The following is an 18,875-nucleotide window of genomic DNA, read 5'->3' on the forward strand; positions in this document are numbered from 1 at the left end:
TTCTCTCTCTCCCTCCAGCTCCTCTTTGCATTTACCATACCTTGGCCATGAGTGTTGTCCCAAATCCACCTTGGTAGTTATTAGATGAGGGAACTCCATCCATAACCCCAGGTACAGGGTTGTAAGTGTCGCTGGACCAGCATCGTCCTGAGCTCATATTCAGGATTTTAGCCAATAGTTTTGGGTCAAGGCCTGACCTGTCAAAGGTCAAAGAAAAATATTAAATGTCAGAATGTACAGGTCAAGTGTGACTCATTAACATGTGAGGGGAGTCTACCTCTTTGTTCCTTCACTATAAATCTAAAATCCACACAGAACTGGGAGGCAGAAGAGTCATGACAAGTCTGAGACCAGCTTGGGATAGAGGGGTGTCAGACCAACCTGGGCTACAGAGCAGGAGCCTAATTCAAAAGTCTAAAACAAAGGCCTGGAGTAGAGGAACCAGCCTTTAATCCCAGCACTCTGGAGGAAGGCGGATGTCTGAGTTCAAGGCCAGCGTGGTCTACATAGTAAGTGCTAGGACAGACAGGACTACAAAGAGATAGTCTGTCTCAACGCCACCATACCCTCCAGAAAAGTCAACACGCCAAAACAACAACTCATAAAATCAAAGCCAAGTGAAGAACCCAATCTTCAATTATGTAGTTTTAAGAGGTGCTGATTAACAGGGGCATCCCCTGGGCATCCCGGAGAAAACCTGCACTGCCCACTATCGAGGAGAAAACACACAGCCTCATCACTGTGTGGATGGCTCTGACAGTCAAGGGCTCCATGGTCTCTCAGAGACTACTGCTTTGTCACTTACGGACTTTAAATCAACCGGATAATCTAAATTCTACACTCACATACAAATGATCTATTTCAGAAAGAAATACTGACAACTGGAAAAGTCACTTAGTCTGGGTGGAAGCATTTAAATGTATGTTTTTCCTTTAGTGTTTATGAGAGCAAATGCAAGAGATGAATGAAGAGCTGTAAGACCTGCTCAGGAGATGTTATCATTACCAAGGACAGGATTTCCTGCCGCATACTCCTCCTTATTTATTAAGCCTTCATTAGATAATCTTGCTTATGAAGCAAGTCTGCCCAGAGTGGTGACATATGCTATCTATTCAGAGACATGCGCTGTAGTTCTGGGTCACCTGCTGATAAGGTTACTGATCCTGATAAAACAAAGCTTGCCCGAGCGGAAACATCATTTGTTCTCTCACGGGGCTGACGGCATAAACGGCTGCTCAAGGCAACCTTAGGAACGGCAGCAAAAGGCTCATGGGCTTGAGTCTAAGGATCTCAAGTCGGGTTGGGAAGCCCAGTTTTATTAAGTATCACTAAACCAAGTTTCAAATAAAATCTTATACTCAGCAATTTATTGGTTACTTTTATGCAAAGGACCATTATAAAACAACTCATAAAAGCTTTCTACTTTGTCTTAAGATCAATCTGTTTTAAAAAAAAGATTGAAAAGAGACACTTAGATATATGTTAAAGGAACTGCACCTCGGCATTCTTAAACTGCTTACTGTAAGGTCTACTGACTGCAAAACCTGAACACCCAAACACTACAGGGTTCCCCAATGCTAAGGGAGGGAAGAAAGCTGTGAGCCAAGATGAGCGTGAACCAGTGTAACACAGTAGGACGTAACCAGGCTTCCGAGGTGGTAGTAATAAACTGCACACGACGTGCTACATAGCTGCGTTTGTATGGTGGCTCATGTTATGATGATGGGTCTTTTATTAAAGATTCTATCAAACAAAGACTCTGTCTAAATCAGCTCTCATACATTCGGTCCAGTAATAGACAGAAGTCCAACTATTTGGATCTTTTTGCAATATCTGAGTTTGCAGAGCATGTAATGTACGCCTAATCTTAGCAAGTGCGAGGCAGAGGCAGGAAGATTAGGAGTTCTAGGCTAGCTTGGGCTACATAGCAAGTTCCAGGCCAATCTTAGCTATATTGGTCAGATAATGTTTTAAAAAGCCAAAGAGGAAGAAAAAGATCCAAGTTTGCTGTGTGTGTAGTTGCAACAAGCACTTTGTTTTTCAATGTAAATAAAATCAAGCTATCAGTAAGACAGTAAGACATATGACTTGGGGAAAAAAATAAAGATACTGTTCTTAAATATGCATCCATAAAGAGCACATTTTCAAAGGAACCAAACATTTTAGGAGAGTCCTACCTACCACCTACCACCTTAGATTCAAAGATGTCATCACATTTAAAGCAGCGGCCTTACTCCTCTCAAGAACCATCCAGGTTCTGCTGGTTACTACTGTACAAGAATCTTTACTGCAAAGGAGCTTTGCACTGTAGCGTTTGCCCGAATGGCAAGTTAAGCCTATTTCTCTAACTTTCTAACACCTTCTGCTCTCCCTGAAGAGAGCAGCCAAGGGAAGATGCTGGCACTGACGTACAGAAGGCTGTTTTGCTGAACATGTCACCGTCTAGGGCACCTGAGGAGCACATGAACACTTATAAAGTCAGGTGGTAGCTGTCTCTCTGCTCACTTTCCAAACCAAAGTGCTGCCTGCCGCAGATCCCTTCAGGAGCCTGCTGCTCCCTCCCTGCCCCCACTCCGCAGCAAAGTGTATCATTAAAAGGAGCAAGTGAGGAGTGTTTTGCATTTCCTCCTTCTGAGGCTTCTTCAGCTGGCACACACAGAACTGACAGTTAGAATTAGACAGGATATTAAAATCAGTTACTGAAGTCCTCTGCCTTCCTCTGTGCCCAAGGCTTGTAATGGTCTGAAACCAGCTAGAATACACAGTAATTGTCATTCAGAGAGTCTACCCTAGAACGTCATGCTTCACTGGAGAAGACTGAGTTTCCATTTGAAATCAACAAATTAATCCAAGACAGGTATCTGAAAGGGCAAGTTTAATAGGAAGCAGCTACTGGGCTCTCAACCATGATAAAATGTTATTGCTGCTTCCCTGTAAATTGGCTGGGAACATATGATACTTCTGCATAAGAGCCCCATTGCTGCTCAGGAGATATACAGCTCAAGCCATCAAAAGGATGACAGTCTGTCAGTCCCCATAATAACTTGCCACTGGACGTGGTTCGAGAGTTTGTGCATGCATGCTTGGGGCTTTACAATTGCTGGGATGTTCTCTGATATAAACAGAATGAATTCATTGCTCTCACTGCATATATAATGCAACTCAAATAAACGTCACTATGTCAAACCCACTCACCTCTAAAACATAAGAACATTAAATGAACTTTTGGGAGAAGTAAAAAATGATGCATCATAACTGGTAAAAAACGAAAAGTATAAAAACCCTTTGCCTTCACCATAACCAAAATTTTAGGGGCCAAAAGTTTGTTCACTCTACCTTTTTTGTATCTGTACTGGTATTTAGTTAGAACAACAACTGGGTGTTGATATAACAGACCTGGAAAGAAAAATCTAAAGCTCTGTCCATTTTAATCAGTCACTCCCTGATTCACTCATGCTCGCAGAGACCGGCCGTGTGTCAGTGCCAGGCAGGAACCAATGAGACAACAAAGAAGCTGAGCATGGGCTGTGCCTGCCTGCCTGGGGCAGTAAAGGGAGATCCACCCACACTCCCATGGAGAAGTGCCCACCCTCTGACCCACCCCCTTCCCTCTCCTTTTCCTTTCGTCTGTGTTCTTAAGATTTGGCCATGTACATACAGCCTTTATAGAGCTTATATTCTAGAAGGGAAAACAGGCAAACACACACACACACACACACACACACACACACGGGAGGTGGGGGGAGAGGGAGAGAGGGGGAGAGTAAGAGTCAGTCATCTAGTGAAGCAAAACTGTCCAAACAAGAGTCAATCCAAATCCTAACCCCTCACCACAACTTCAGGTATCATTAAGGTATCCTAGCCACTATGTGCCAGGAACTACTTTTTAAAAGCTACGAGGATTAACTCAGCCATCACAGTAACCTAATGGGGTGATCCGATTATCACTTTATAAACGAGAGGGGCGGACATCTGAGTACAGCTGGATGAAGTTGGACAGACTCTTACCAGCCTGAGAGTCACTGTGTGACTGTGGGTGGTGACGTGACAGTCAGCAGATGTGTGGTGGCACTTTATCAGTTAAGAAATCCTATCCACATTTTGATGATCAACATCCTGCAAGTTTTCTGTTGTCTTAGGTATAAAAGTTAGAGTCTTGCCAGGCAGTGGTAGTGCACACCCTTGATCCCAGTGCTCAGGAGGCAGAGGCAGGGAATCTCTGAGTTTGAGGTCAGCCTGATCTTTGAGTTCTATGAATGAGTTCTAGGACAACCAGGGATACACAGAGAAACCCTGTTCTGAAAAACCAACCAACCAAATAAATAAATAAATGAGCTTTAACTTCTAGGTGCATTAACCAAGAGAGCAAGAGTGAACTTGCATTGCAGGGAACGCTCTTTGTCAAGAGCTTTCAACAGTCCGACAGAAGCAGCAGTGTTTGCAGTCAGTTTGGGTGTAAGACAACAGGGTGGCCCCAGGAGAGGCCTGGGCTCGACTGACCATGTGAATCACTTGTTATATCACCAGTGTTTTTAAGAATCAATTCCCAATGGAGCAAAACTAAAAATGAAACAACAAAATGCACACTGATGATGTTGTTTGAATGTGATCACGGATACACAAACTCGCTCAAGCAAGCAGGGGGCTTTCAAGTCTATAAACCGAATTCAGAGCCCTAACTAGGAATCCAATTAGGAAGGAAAAAGATCTAATAAAAAGGAATCTCAAAGTATATTATATACCAATATTTTTTGCACTTTTTTACAACATTTTAAAAATTTCACTAACATCCATAAAGACTCACTGTAAAAGAGCAAGGGTCAATACAATTTTAAAACTGTATGATTTTATTCTCCTATTAAAGAGAAACCATATTCTAGAAGCAAAAAACTGCTTATGAGAATGAAATTAATCAGAAATGATCACGTCACTGGAACAGGCGACTCGATTTGTAATTGTTGCCATTAATACTCTAGAAACTTCCCCTTGCGGTGCACAGAACATGAGTGCCTCTGGACCACCTTCTGCTGCACTGCTCTGGGGATTTACTACATGGGGATTTATGCTTGCCGATGCCAATTTTCTCTTTCACCCTGCAAAGCTCGATAAATCGTGGCTACTCTCGCCATTCTATTAGAGAACAATCCTGTCATTTTAAACCATGTCTGTAAACCATGACGGAAAGATAGCAGCAAACGCACTCAGGTTTCAGAGCATCAAGACTCCTGTGAGGCAACATGGGAAACTGCAAGTGATGAGAGCAGCCTTGCTCCACCTGAGACATTAGGTGTACATCATCTTAACAGTCAAGGGAAACAAGCAAGCTTCTGCCTTGCTTTCAAACTTTATTCGGCACGTTTTATTTATACTTGGAGCTCTCTCTTCTCTCCATATATTATGCACGTTAAATGTTTTATATATGTATATATTTAGAGTTTTAGAAAAACTATAAATTTTCATATTCTTCAGAGTCTAGCATGCTAGGTTCTGTTATACCATGGAACCACAGAAAAGCTTTCTATTTTCAAATTCTGTTTTTCCATACTGGGTCATAGCCAAAATAAGATAAATTATTTTTTGGCTACTAATGTCCTTGTGTGGATTTTATGCCAGCTTTAACATTCTCCTTGAGAACCAATGCGGTAGCCAATGACTTTCAGCTCATTATACACTTTTTTTCAGTTGATATCCCTACTTTCTTTATTAGCTGGCATCTGGTGACTTTCTACAAGTGCTTACCCTAGATATAAGTTTCATTTTATGTTTTAAAATTACACTTATTTGTGTGTATGTGTGTGCGCATGCACCACGACATGTGTGTGATCGGAGGACACGGTGTGGGACTCAGTGGTTGCCTCCCTCTGCATGGATCCCAGGGATCAAACCTAGGTTTCAGGCCTGGCAGGTTTCAGGCCTGGCAGCATGCACTTCTACTCTTACCTGTTAAGCCATCTTCCTATCCTCAAGGTCTGAGACTAAAGGTGTGCGCCACCACGTCCAACCCAAAACTTTGTTTTAGAAGAGTAAATAATTATCACATCAGAGTTTGGACAGGAAAATTATTCAAGTACTATCGGGAGACACATGATTGTGCCTATGTAGTGTCCTGTGCCAGTGCTAGGCTGGGTGAGGAGTAAAGAACAAACCAGTGAGGGCGGGGCGTGCGGTGAGTCTAGATGTGAAAACTATGTTCACGCAGGCTCTTACGTTCATGGTCTAGTCCCTTATTCCAGAAAAATAAGAATAAAACCATATCTATAAATTTAAATGGATACTAATTATGTTGTAAGCAACACAAGTGCCAGAAAGTTTTGTTTTCCTCTTTCATGAAACTGGTCTAGCGACCGATGTGAAAATGAGTAACAAGGTCTTCATCATGACGACCACCCATAGCCTGAAGCTGCCACAGCACAAATGGGGCGCTGAGGGCTCCCACGCACTGCAGTTTTATTAAGGCTTTGTACAGACATGCCTCACCATCTTATAGACATTTGGCTCTAAAATGTAAATGGTATGGGATATTGATAAACCAATTAGCGCTGATGCAAAGCAAATTCCTCTTTTATCTCAATTACAACATGACAACTTAATAGGTCAAGATAGTTTAACATCTGAGACGGGCAATTCAATAAAACAACGGCATCTTGATATGGTAATTAAGAGGAAATGTGAATCCATTACCATGTTTTAAAAAATATCTCAAGCACTTTGCCTGTTTTTATTGCTTTTACCCAAAGCTGCAGTCCAAGCCACTCTCGGGCTTCATGCTGTATCTGATAAGCAGCCCAGGGTATGAACAAAAGCTATGAATAAAGCAACTTGCACACACTGAGCAGTCCTCTAAAATAAAAAATACGTATTTATTATATTCATGAAATGCAGAACATTAAAAATACTAATTAGGTGATTAATCATATGTAGCATTCCCAATCCAAAGGATTAAAGACTAAAATTAAGGCAAAATTAACCTTAAGCATTCTAGAGAATGATCACTAGAAAGAAAAACAGAATTTTGGACTCACTTTAAGCAAACAGTTAGCAAACATTGTATTTTTCAAAGATACATCATAATCTAGAATAACCAAGCAAGTGAAAACAAAAGTTATATACATGAATCGTGCCTTTAGGAACGGAAGCCTGGTTGTCCTGACAACAAGCCACCAAGAACCTTGCTAGTACAGATTCTGAGAAATATGTTTAAAACAGGCATATAAAACTAGTTACGTGGTGGCATAGCACTTGAATTCATAACACATTAGAAGCAGGTTTCATTCAAATCTGTCTTAACATTGCCAAACATGTTTGATTTCTACAGTTTTTCCATTTCAGTATAGTAGAAGAGATGGGGCTTCCATATAAAAAGCATAATATAACTCCAGTGCACAGTGCAATACATTTTATGGCTGTGGCAAAGAGTGTAGATGTTCCCTAGGGTCCTATTGCTTGTCCAATAAGCAAAGTCTATCAAAATCCAATAATGAAGCCCTTGCAACACGCTCCTGAACCAACTCATTTACTCTCATGAACATCACTCTTTTAACATAAAACATCAAATAGGGACATTTGACAGTGAAAATTGTTAGTCTATAAAATGTTCTCTTCAACAAACCTGATTCCAAGGTTCATAGCTTCAGCAGTTCCGATCATACTTATAGCCAACAGCATGTTGTTACAGATCTTTGCAGACTGAAGAAAGAGAGCATCAGTCAGGATCTTTATTTTCAAGTTATAACTTCTAAAAACGTTTTCTTTACCTGATTCTACAGGGTTCTCCCTTAAACCAAGCAAGCAACCAAGCAACCAGCAATCAGTTGTGGATTCTCTCCAGGAGGTTAGAGAATGTGGTTCAGTGTATGTCCTCTGAGCCTAACACACTGTCCTCAGCAGAACCTAGAGGTTTCCTCCACTTGTTAATAAATGGCGTTACTATGGTGGCCTCAACACGCTAAGGATGGATTTACGTTCTAATTTGGAAGTGGGAATGGCAAGCTACATGAAAGGGAACAGATGAGCCAATGAGCATAGACAGTAAAGCAAGTGCTAGAGCAGACAGACAGCAGAGTTCAGGAGGAATGGGGTGAGTGCGAGCTTGTGTTAGGAGTGGGGCAGGAAGAATTGAGTCAGTCTCAGTTCAGTACTAGTCAACTCATCACTAAAAACAGGGAGGACGGGGGAGGTGGAACCAGAAGTCAAATCTCTGAAGGTTAGAACATGATGTAAATAGGCAAGAAAAAAGATGGGCATCAGGATAAATGGAGATATATAAGAGGAGTAAATACAGAGAAGCATGGACCAAGCCTAGGAGGGTAAGGACATTACTCATATCTGTGTTCTAGGGAATGTGGACAAATTTGATAGTTGACTGTCAAGTGGGGGAGAAAACTAAAGTTGGACACAGTAGAAAATAGGGAACTACTGGCCTTCTATCAGCAAACTAGGTATAAGGTGACAAGGAGATTAGACCAAGTAACCTGTGGAATGATCAAGATGATCAACAGTGGGACTGCTGCTGTAAAACTCATAAAGCTTTGAGAATGGTAAACTCAGCCCAATAAAGATACCTTATTAATATGAAAGTCTCAATCTCAGCGACTGGGCAAAAGTATCACCAGGAAGAACAGAATATATGCATGCATTAGGAAGTGGAGAAGGGCACTTAGTTCTATTCAGAGCTCAGTACTGAGAGCCATCTCGTATTTCTAAGGGAAATGATTTGTTATTCGGAAAGATTAAAGTGCACAGGTTACTTCTTTTCACTGTATTACATCTGCCCAGACCTAAGAACAGTCATGAAAAACCAACGTATCCCAATGTAACACAGATCCGAGCACGGAATCCTCAGCATGAACCAAGTAAAGAAGGGCAAGCATGTGGTCAGAATGTTATCTGAGTGGCAAACTTACCTGCCCAGACCCGACAGCTCCACAGTACAATACATTGGAGCCCATGCACCCCAGCAACTCTTGGGCAGCAGCAAACTCATTTTCAACTCCTCCCACCATGAATGTAAGGTTTCCAGACCGAGCAGCTCCTACGCCTGAGTCATTTGGGGAAAAGAAAATGAAGCAAACTGCTCAAGTAAAATACCAAAACAAGGACAGACCTAAAAGCCAAATTTAAATCCCTTGCCTCAAAAATGGTTCTAGGAATGTCTGCAGGAATGTGCCAATAACCAAGTGTCATGGAGATTAATATAGACTCCAAAGCCACCCACAGCCATCCATACATACTTAGCTTACTGGGGCCCTACCTAGCACCACAGCACACAGAAGAGCCTGCTCTGAAGATGGCCTTTGAGGGATGTGGCTCACGAGTTCCTTCTCCACAGGTCACCCACTGGTAAGATCTAGAGACCTGGCTCAGGCCACAAGTAGGCATTCGGGTAGCAAGGCTCTTTTCAAAGGGAGACATGGTTGGTTATTCCTCTCACATACATTTTCCAGTACCATCTGATTTTTCTCATCAAACAACCTCTTAATTTAGGCTGCTCTTTCTTCATAGAAGGAGGTGGGCCACAACTTTTTAACCAACCATGAAATAAAATTTTAAAATTAATGTGTTTAATATTGAGATGTCTTTGTTCATAATTTTTAAGTTAGATTTTATTGTTCAAAAAAAGTAAGTGTGTGGATAACACATTAGTAGCTTCTCTAATTATTCTACAGCTTACTTGCAACTAGAAACAGGAAACCATCGCTGTACCAAGATTAGACACCTGGCCACTCGAACAGACAGCTGTGAGTGAAGGCCGGCTTTTCAACTGAACGAACTGCATACGGGTTTTAAACATTAAAATGTTTAAATGTTTTGCTATCGCCAAATCAAGTACTTTCTCTTTCCTGGTTCATATTACTTTTAACCATCACTAAAAGCAAAAATCATGTGATGTAAGCCAAACTATCTTGGGAGTGCATTCCTTACATGTGGAAGCCTACACTGCCTACAGGAAGTTAAATTACCTCATTTCATAACAGTATTAGATACAGTTTGGAAAGGATTATGTACAAAAACCTGATTATTTTAACATTTTGATAATGACATTTGAGTGACTGTAATTTTTCTAGTTTCTAATTTACTTCACCAAGATGGTGAACCATTAATGTTTTAGAATCATTTTGCTCAATTCATTATCCATCCTTACTCAAACCACATAACCACGCCATCTCCTAATCCTGTTGATCTGACCTGCAGGAATTAAGTAGACAATTTAAGTCAAAGCTTACAAACAAATCGAGCGCTATCCATCATAGGTTCAGTAGCTCTGTATCTAGATTACAGACGGCTAAATAGCTTCAGAGAGTCATTTATTGAAGGAAAATTAATGCTGACAATGGTTCTCAGCTGGTTAATCTTTTGACAGGTGCACTTTCTCACTTGTTCAAACACATATTTCAAAAAGAAGAAATAAGTTACTTAAGCAAGAAAAGCTCACAAGAAAGAATAATTTATCCTTGATTCAAAGTCCTTGGCAGTCCCACTCTTCCTGTGATGGTGTTTTTATTTCTGACCTTATCACAACCTACACCCCAAGTAGTGTCTGGTTAAACAGTAATTCTGAAAGCCTTGGAACCAAATCGTATCATCCCACACACTCCTTTAACACCATCAAGCCTAAACACCACCCTTCTAGTGTGGGGCAGAACTAGTGCCTAAGCTAGCCTAAAGGAAACGTGACCCCTGTGCATAGATGGCAAGGACTTCTGGAGCGTTGGGACTCCAAAGCTTCAAAAGGCCCTCAAGACTTCTGAAGACACTAACAGGTCTTCCTGTCCATCCCTAATAAGCACAAAGTATATGGCCTTGACAGGTCACTTGAATCATGTCCATTGTCTAAAATAGGTCAGCACAGAACGAATACCTGTGCAGGTCGTTAGTGTTAGGAAATATTTGCACATTAACTTTTTTGATTTTGCTTTCTGAGATAGGGTTTCTCCGTGTGGCCATGGCTGTCCTGGAACTCTATAGAACAGGATGGTCTTGAATTCAGAGATTCACCTGCTTCTGCTGGCAGGGCTCAAAGATATGCACAACTACTGCCTAGAGGTTGATCATTCTTAATTCAACAGTCTAAAATAGGATTGTTTTTTTAATTCAACCTTTTTTGGGCACCAACATGAAACCATGGCGGAAAATTGAGCATCTATCCTTAGGTAACAGGATGCAGTCAAAATGCAGACACACAAAAAAATTCTATGTAAAATAACCTTTAGTCTATGTGTGTGGGGGCAAAAATGAATCTTAAATGTGGGTTTCAATCTCAAGATATAGATAGATAGATAGATAGATAGATAGATATTTATTCAAATATTCCAACATCTGAAAAAGTCCTAAATCTGAAACACTACCACTTCAGATCTTAAATCTGTATTTTAGTTTATATTTTAATAATAGTATACATAAAACCAATTCTATTGTTTTAGTTCTATTATGGCCTTTACCATATATTATTAAAATCTTTGATTTTCTTTATCTGATTTTTCCTACGGGGTCAGCATAGGGTCTTGCTTATGTCAGTATTTCTATTATGTTGTATACTGCATGATATATTCAATAGACGACTGTTTGGAAAATAAATCAATAATCGTGGTCCAGAGGATAAAGGCTCTAGAGATGTAATAACTGGTTTTGAGAGTAATACTTGCTGGCTGCGTGATTATAATGGAATATCTCCAAGACGGTGTATAAAACGGGAAAGGCATTAATACATCTTTATAGAGTAGCTGTAAATACCACTTAAACAGAAGGTCTTTATAATTTGAGTATGTGATGTAGGCATTTTCCCTATCTGGTTGTCTAAGTCATTGTCTCTTCTAGGTTAGCTTTAGTCTTGCTTGCTGAATATTAGCTGTGAGCTGACCCTGTAAACAAGAGAAGCAGGCTGGCCTAGGTTAAGAAGTTTATAGAGGTCCATGTCTGGTTAGTGTTGAGATTACAACACTGTAAGTAAGCTGGGTGAGTTAGCATATGCCTGTCATGCCACTTGGGAGGCTAAGGTAGCCAAATCATGAATTCTGACCAACTTAAGCAACAAAATGTGACCCTGTCTCAAAAAAGTAAGAGTGGGGAGGGGAAAAAAATCACCATGAAGACCTCTTGGAAAATCAAAGACAGTTGAGTGTATCTTCTGGGAAGAGATGGGAAATCCATATTTGCTTATCATTCAACAGTCTACTGTGGACCTAATAAGCACCAAGCTCTGTAGTTAGCTGTAGGCTGAAGGCTTAGTCACATGTATCCTTGCTTCTAAGAAGTTATGCACCTGTGATCTGGCCACTTTTTTCTACAACCCTTGTCTGTGCACTCTATTTCCCTTCTGCTCTGGTCCCCAACATCTATCCTTAACACAGCAGCCAGAGGAACTCGCCCAGAATATAAATCTGGCCCGTGACTTTTCTCTACCCTCAGCCATCCATCCCAAGGCTTCCCATCATGCTCAGCATAAGATCCAAAGTCCTACAAAGCCCTAAGGGACCCTCTTTTAATAAAGCCACGACTTCCTCTCCTGTCTTATTCATGCCCAGCTTTCTGTCACTCCTGCTTCAAGGCCCTCTGGCCTCTGTTGTCCCTGGAACAGATCGTGCATGACCTTATCTCGTCTCAATGCCAATGCTTCTTATTCTTTTCAGTTTGGCACATTCTTCTCTAAACTACTCATGATGAATTTCCAAATAATCCAGCATGCATCTCTTCAAAGAAGCCAGAATTACCACTTGTTAAATTTCCTGCTTTAACTTACTGCCCCTACTTCAATACTTTTACTTCTGTTACAGTTCTCCATAGGAATGTTATTTCTGGGAAGGTAGAGATAGCTGAGTCATGAGGCACATATCCACAGAGCCTGGTACAAAAGAGATGTTCAGTAGATGACAATTTACCCAGAGAAAGACAAAGAAGGAGAAGCCATGTCTTAAATGTGTACTCTAAAAAGTATGTCATCCCCAAGACTACAGTGTAAAACAGTGAGACCCAATGAGAGGTAGTTAGAACATGGAGGCTCGCTCCATCATGCATGGACTCATGTAACTTCAAGCAAGGACAAGTGTGGCCTCTCTCATTCTCACCCACCACCAATCCTGCTTCTCCAGGTCATGATGGCTCTTGACAAATGACAGCCCTTTATTTTGGATTTCCAAACCTTCAGAACCCTAAGAAACAAAATTCTGTCCCTTATAAATTAACTAGTTTCTCCCTTTCTTGGAGTAGTGCTGGTGGTGGGTACTAGGCATCAACTCCAGAGCCTTAAGCACATTAGACAAGCACTCTACCAACGCTATATCCCTAGTCCCCAGTCTCTCAAGTGCTGCTAAAGCATCACAAAGCGGACTAAGACAGGAGGAAAAGGGAAGAAACACAGACCTGGTACCGGGTGCGACCTATTCTCACAGAAATACTCAGCAAGGCTAGGGGTTTACCAAGCTTTTTCTTCACTCTAGCAAGCCACTTAGATGCTGCCTGCTCTATCCACTTCCAATCTATGAGGGCATTCAGACAACATGATTCTATGATTATTTGGGGTTTTCAAATTCACACAAATCTACATTCAAGCATGTTTGATGTAAACACAAAACTGGGGCACACCTGACTCTGTACAACAGTTTTCTATAGAAAAAAGAAAGGCTATCAGGATAAAGTATAAATGATATAGTATACTACTTATTATTTATTATGTAATACTTTAAGATATGCATACTTTGCAGAATGGCTTAAGTCAAACTGTCTAGTGGATGAGACTGTGCATACCTTTAATCAGCACTTGAGAGGCAGAGGCAGAAGAATCTAGTTCAGGCCAGTCTGCTCTACATAGTGAGTTCCAGGACAGCCAGAGTACCGAGAGACCCAGTCTCAAAAGTAAGTAAGTAAGTAAGTAAATAAATAAATAAAATAAATAAAATGTCCTTCAGTTGACTGAGCCCATACCCACCCTATATATCCTGCTTTATTGCTTCTTGGCCTTTTAGCTTTTATTACAAGTATAAAAGCAAAAGGAGGTCTTATTTTCTTATATACATATATTAACTAAATCCAACAAGCCTAAACGCTTGTAGCTGCCTTTAAAGCTTCTGGCCATTTCCTGCAATCATGTCTTTAGAAATTCTCTTCCATACTCCTAGGAGAAAAACAATGAACTCAATTATAAAAAAAAAAAAATGAAAGTGCAAATGCCCGAATCACTCAAAATAGACACTAATACTGTGATGGTTTGAATATGCTTGGCCCACAAGAAGTGCTACTATTAGGAGGCATGGCCTTGTTGGAATAGGTGTGGCCTTGTTGGAGGAAGTGCATCACTGTGGGGGTGGGCTTTGAAGGCCCCTAATGTTCAAGCTCTACCCCCTTAGGGATGCAGTCTTCTTCTCTTGGCTGCCCTTGGGTCAAGATATAGAACTCTTAGCTTCTTCTCCAGAGTCATGTCTGCCTGCATACTGCTATGCTTCCTGCTATGGTGAGAATCGATTGAACCTCCAAGCCAGCCCCAATCAAATGTTGTCCTTCATAAGATTTGAATTTGGTCCTGGTGTCTCGTGACACAGCAATAAACCCAAACTAAGACAAATACTCTGCTCTTAAAAGCCACAGGTATCTATCATGTTTTTGCAGTGTAAGGGAAACATTCTTAGGCCTAATCAAAGTCTACGATAGCCAGTCTTCCTATTTTAAAAACAGAGACTTAGACAAAAATTCTACAATTGGAGACCCATCATTCAATGGTTTTCAAACTGGTACTAAGAACCAGCTCTTACCACTCAAGGAGCACAAGATTTACTGTTGATGGGAGGGCAAGGGTAAAAAAAAACCCACCTAAGCCAATAAAAACCAGTTATATCCAAGCTAGAGAAGTATAAATGTTCACAGACTCAAGAAGAAAAATACCATCAGCAAGTTAACTATTCAGTGCTTGTTAGGTAAAAAGATTCAATGAGTAAGTAAGTTTCCCAAATAAAAAATGAAGACATGTTTCCTGGCATCTTAAATATGAATATTCCAGGAAATCTAAAATGTAAAGTCATGGGAGACATGGAACTCTACCTTACCTTCCACTCCCCAAGGATACACCTACACACAATACCTGCACCTAAGGCTCAGGGACTATTGTGGAAAAGGAGCAGAAGGATTCTAGGAGCCAGAGAAACAGGGACTTTGCTGTGAGATTGTGTCTCCTAGGAGTATCAGAAGCTACACTCTAAAAGTCTCACCAGCATGACTGCCTAAACAGGAGCTGAACCGGATGACACCAACAGTCATGCTAACATAGACAAGAGAGAGCGCAGAAGGCCAACCGTAAACAGAGAACAATAGGTAGCTTAGGAATACTGAGTGGGAGAAAGAGTCTTCCCCAGGGAAGAGCACAGCGACTGGTTATCCAATACCTAATGGCCAGCTCTAAAAACATACATATGAGCAACATGCACACTGAACATATTGTATTTAGGAAATGTATATATGCATTTAGATAACGACAATTAATGAAGACAGTGGCCAGGAATTAAAAAACAAGGTAGGTTGGTATTTGGGAGAGTGTGGGAGTGGGAAGATGAGGATGATACAATTATAATATAAAAAGAAAAATTTAAAGATCTAAATCATAACTACAGAGAAGAGATACGTTCAGAAAATCGCATCACAGGATACCAGGGTCAGATGACAGATGGCAATCACCACCAAATCCTGGTTCCTCCTCCTTTTTTTCTTTTTGAAAAGGCCAAAGACAAATCAAGAAATCTTCTCAAGACAGGCACATGGAATCTGGTAAAATGGTAAATATGTTTCCTGAACAAAAATTAAGATCTGTTTCCTAGCATATTTGGAGAACAACTGAAATATGAGTATTCCAGGAAATCTAAAATGTAAAATCATGGGGGACATGGAACTCTACCTTACCCTCCACTCCCCAAGGATACACCTACACAATCCCTGCACCTAAGGCTCAAGGACTCAGGGATTTATAACTTTAAATTTTTTCTTTTGAGATTATAATTGTACCATTCCCCTCTTTCTTTTTCTCCCTCAAACCTTCACAAATGCTCATACAGTGTCCTATATTCCAAATGCACTTGCAAATCTGATTGAAACAGTAAAGCAATCGTGACCCAAGCAGACCAAAGTGCTCACGGAGTCCACTTGGTCCCTACCCACACAGAGCTCCCGCCTCTCTGCAGCACTTTGTGTCTGCTTACAGAACAAGATGTTTAGAAAGCAGAAAGCCAGAAATATGGAGGGTGAGGTTCAGGAGCCCACTAAACGATATGATAACTATCGTTAGTAACAGAGAATTGTATTTCTGCCAATAGCTGAGAGTAGATTTTAAGTGTTCTCATAACTAAAATCAAGTATATACAGTACTACATGCTAGACACTTTGACTTAGCCATTCAACAAAGTATACATATCCTTAAGAATTAATCATACATGATATGCAGTATACTATTTTTATCAATTAAGAGCCAACTAAAAGGTTAGGGATGCAGTTCAGTGGATAAAGCTGTTGCTGTGCAAGCATGGAGATAAACGTTCAGATCCCCAGACCCATGTAAACGCCAGGCAGTGTGGCAGCCACCTCCAATCCTAGTACTTAGGAGAGACGGATCTCAGGAGCAAGTTAGCTCAGCTAGCCAAACTACAGAGCACTCCTGTTCAGTGGAGACCCTTCTTCAGTAAATGAAGTGGAGAACCATGGAAACGATGCCAATGTTGGTACTCTGTATACACATAGTACGTACACACACACACACACACACACACACATATACACACACACATTCACACACACACATTCACACACACAAACACACACATGCACATACAAAGACCAAAAAGAGGAAAAAAAAGGCAACTCATCGTTAACAAATACATAACAAAGATTTCACAATAAAATTAAATTTAAAAGTTATATTCAAAGTAAGAGCAAACTTCATTTAGAGAGGAATAAAGCAACCTCAAAAACTAATTTTCTCCTTGAACTAAGTTACATATTTTAAAGTTTCATAATTTTCAATGTTCATTTGGTACTTTACATAGAATACAGAAAATGAAATAACAAATAGCATTCTTCATATTTTTATGTTACGATTGTTTGCTCAAAGTGAACTAATACTCAATTCTTTCCTTCTGACTGAACTCAGTCTAACACCTGTAAAACAGTAAAAATCAACATTAATTCCCATGCTAATCTGTCTTCCGATCTGAGGCGGTTCCGTTTAAGAACCAGCACAGGCTGGTATGTCAGACGATGCCTTCCTGTGGGCACAGCCAGCTACAGACATCATTACTATTACTACAGTTACTTTCTCTGAAGAACCTGTAAGTTTGACTCAGCACAGGACAGCAAACCCCTACTGTTACCTCCTGCCTTTCATCTTGGAGTTGTAGGAGGCAGTGGAGTTTAAGATTTTCTCTCCTTAAATCAGTTCTAATTTTTAAATCTTCACCTTTCTTGTCAATGGTAAGTATTTCTACCCCGCAACAAAAACTAGCTCATTGTGTGCACTGAGAACTGTGGGTTTCTGTGCACACGCTCACTGCTCCTTCACATGAGATCACCTTCCCAGGCCCCTCTCCCCGACCAGCTCCTCTCCAGGGTAGCACTCAAAGTGAGAGCTCCACAGTCTTGGCTGTCTTTCCTATTCTTGTAGCATTCCGAGGGGCACTGGTGGAAAGCACTTGGAACTACCCAAACCCATGTTTTTCTTGTGGTGTGTCCCATTTTGAGACCTTTAGGGCATGAGCTCTTGGAAAGTGAGTGAGGTAAAGCTTCATCTTGCTGTCTACAACATATACACTACCAAACCAGCGTGCTATGAATGATAACCACCACTGCCGTCAGTAATTACACACAAAGAGAAAACCTCACATTTGGAGCAGTGGCACTGGCATCTTAACGCCATGTCAAGAAGCCCAAGTGTGCCAAGTGTGTGTGTATACAGAGTCATTATCATAAAGAGGTAAAAATGAAAACACGCGATTCAAATTAAGTGGCCCAGGTGAAATCTCCACTCGAATCACACTGGTGGCTCAAACAAATCCTAATACCGTTAAAGCTTGGTTCCTCCATCTAAATTTTAGACCCAAAAGGCACCACGCTTATGTGGAAGCAGCAGAGAATATAAAGGGAAGGTATTTGATGTAGTAAACAACAATATCACAAAACTGAAATGCAGCAAGAAAATCTATTCAGCCTAAGCACGCAAAAGTCTTGGGTGTTAAGAGGACCAAAGAGCTGAAATTTGGAAATTGGCTTTACTAGAAAAAGCTGAATCAAAGATGGGTAACCTAAAATAACCTCTTAGGAATCACAAATGAGCTTGTTTTACCCACGCCTATGGGAAAGAGGCCTTCAAACCCTTGAAGAAGACAGAAAGCTAAAATGTAAGCTCCAGCTATATCTGCCTTTAACACTGTAAAAGCCGGGCTGCCAAAGCACTCTCAGGAAAAACGCAGTAAATCACCTAATTTACTCAAAAGAACTTAAATGTTTTAACCAGTCTGCCATCAAAAGAGATCAAGAAGAGGCCAATGGGACTTGGGCTGCAATGTGAGCTGTCTTTAAAATGCAATTGTTCTAATCATTTTCTACAGATGCAGCCTCACAAGGGGCTGCTGTCACAGGGACCATTTACGACTTGTTATGGTGTCTCTATTGTTTACCAGCGTCATTCCCGAAAAAGGGCGACAGCTGGGACAGAAAGCTGCTACTCAACGAACAATATAATCCCGTGAAAGTAATCAACAAATTTAAGGGTGTTAATTAACTTTACACTTTATCATGTTCAATTAGTTGTCCTTTCTAGAAAAGATTGCCGTGCACAATCAGTTTAGAGCGTGCCATGTTTGATTTGTAAGTGATCACTGTTTCTGTTTCAGAGCCCATGTCAGATGTTC

General features: G+C 40.8%; 1 protein-coding gene across 1 annotated transcript in view; it reads right to left on the reverse strand.

Moving 5' to 3' along the window:
- Positions 1-18,875, reverse strand: part of Hibadh (3-hydroxyisobutyrate dehydrogenase) — a 98,061-nt gene that overhangs the window by 2,801 nt on the left and 76,385 nt on the right. Inside the window, exons 5-7 of the mRNA NM_022243.1 lie at positions 8,904-9,037; positions 7,610-7,686; positions 41-197 (exon numbers count right to left, since the gene is read on the reverse strand). Coding sequence (NP_071579.1) covers positions 41-197; positions 7,610-7,686; positions 8,904-9,037 — 368 coding nt within the window. The remainder of the gene's footprint in view (positions 1-40; positions 198-7,609; positions 7,687-8,903; positions 9,038-18,875) is intronic.

This window comes from Rattus norvegicus, chromosome 4 (genome assembly GCF_036323735.1).
Source record: "Rattus norvegicus strain BN/NHsdMcwi chromosome 4, GRCr8, whole genome shotgun sequence".
NCBI lineage: Eukaryota > Metazoa > Chordata > Mammalia > Rodentia > Muridae > Rattus > Rattus norvegicus.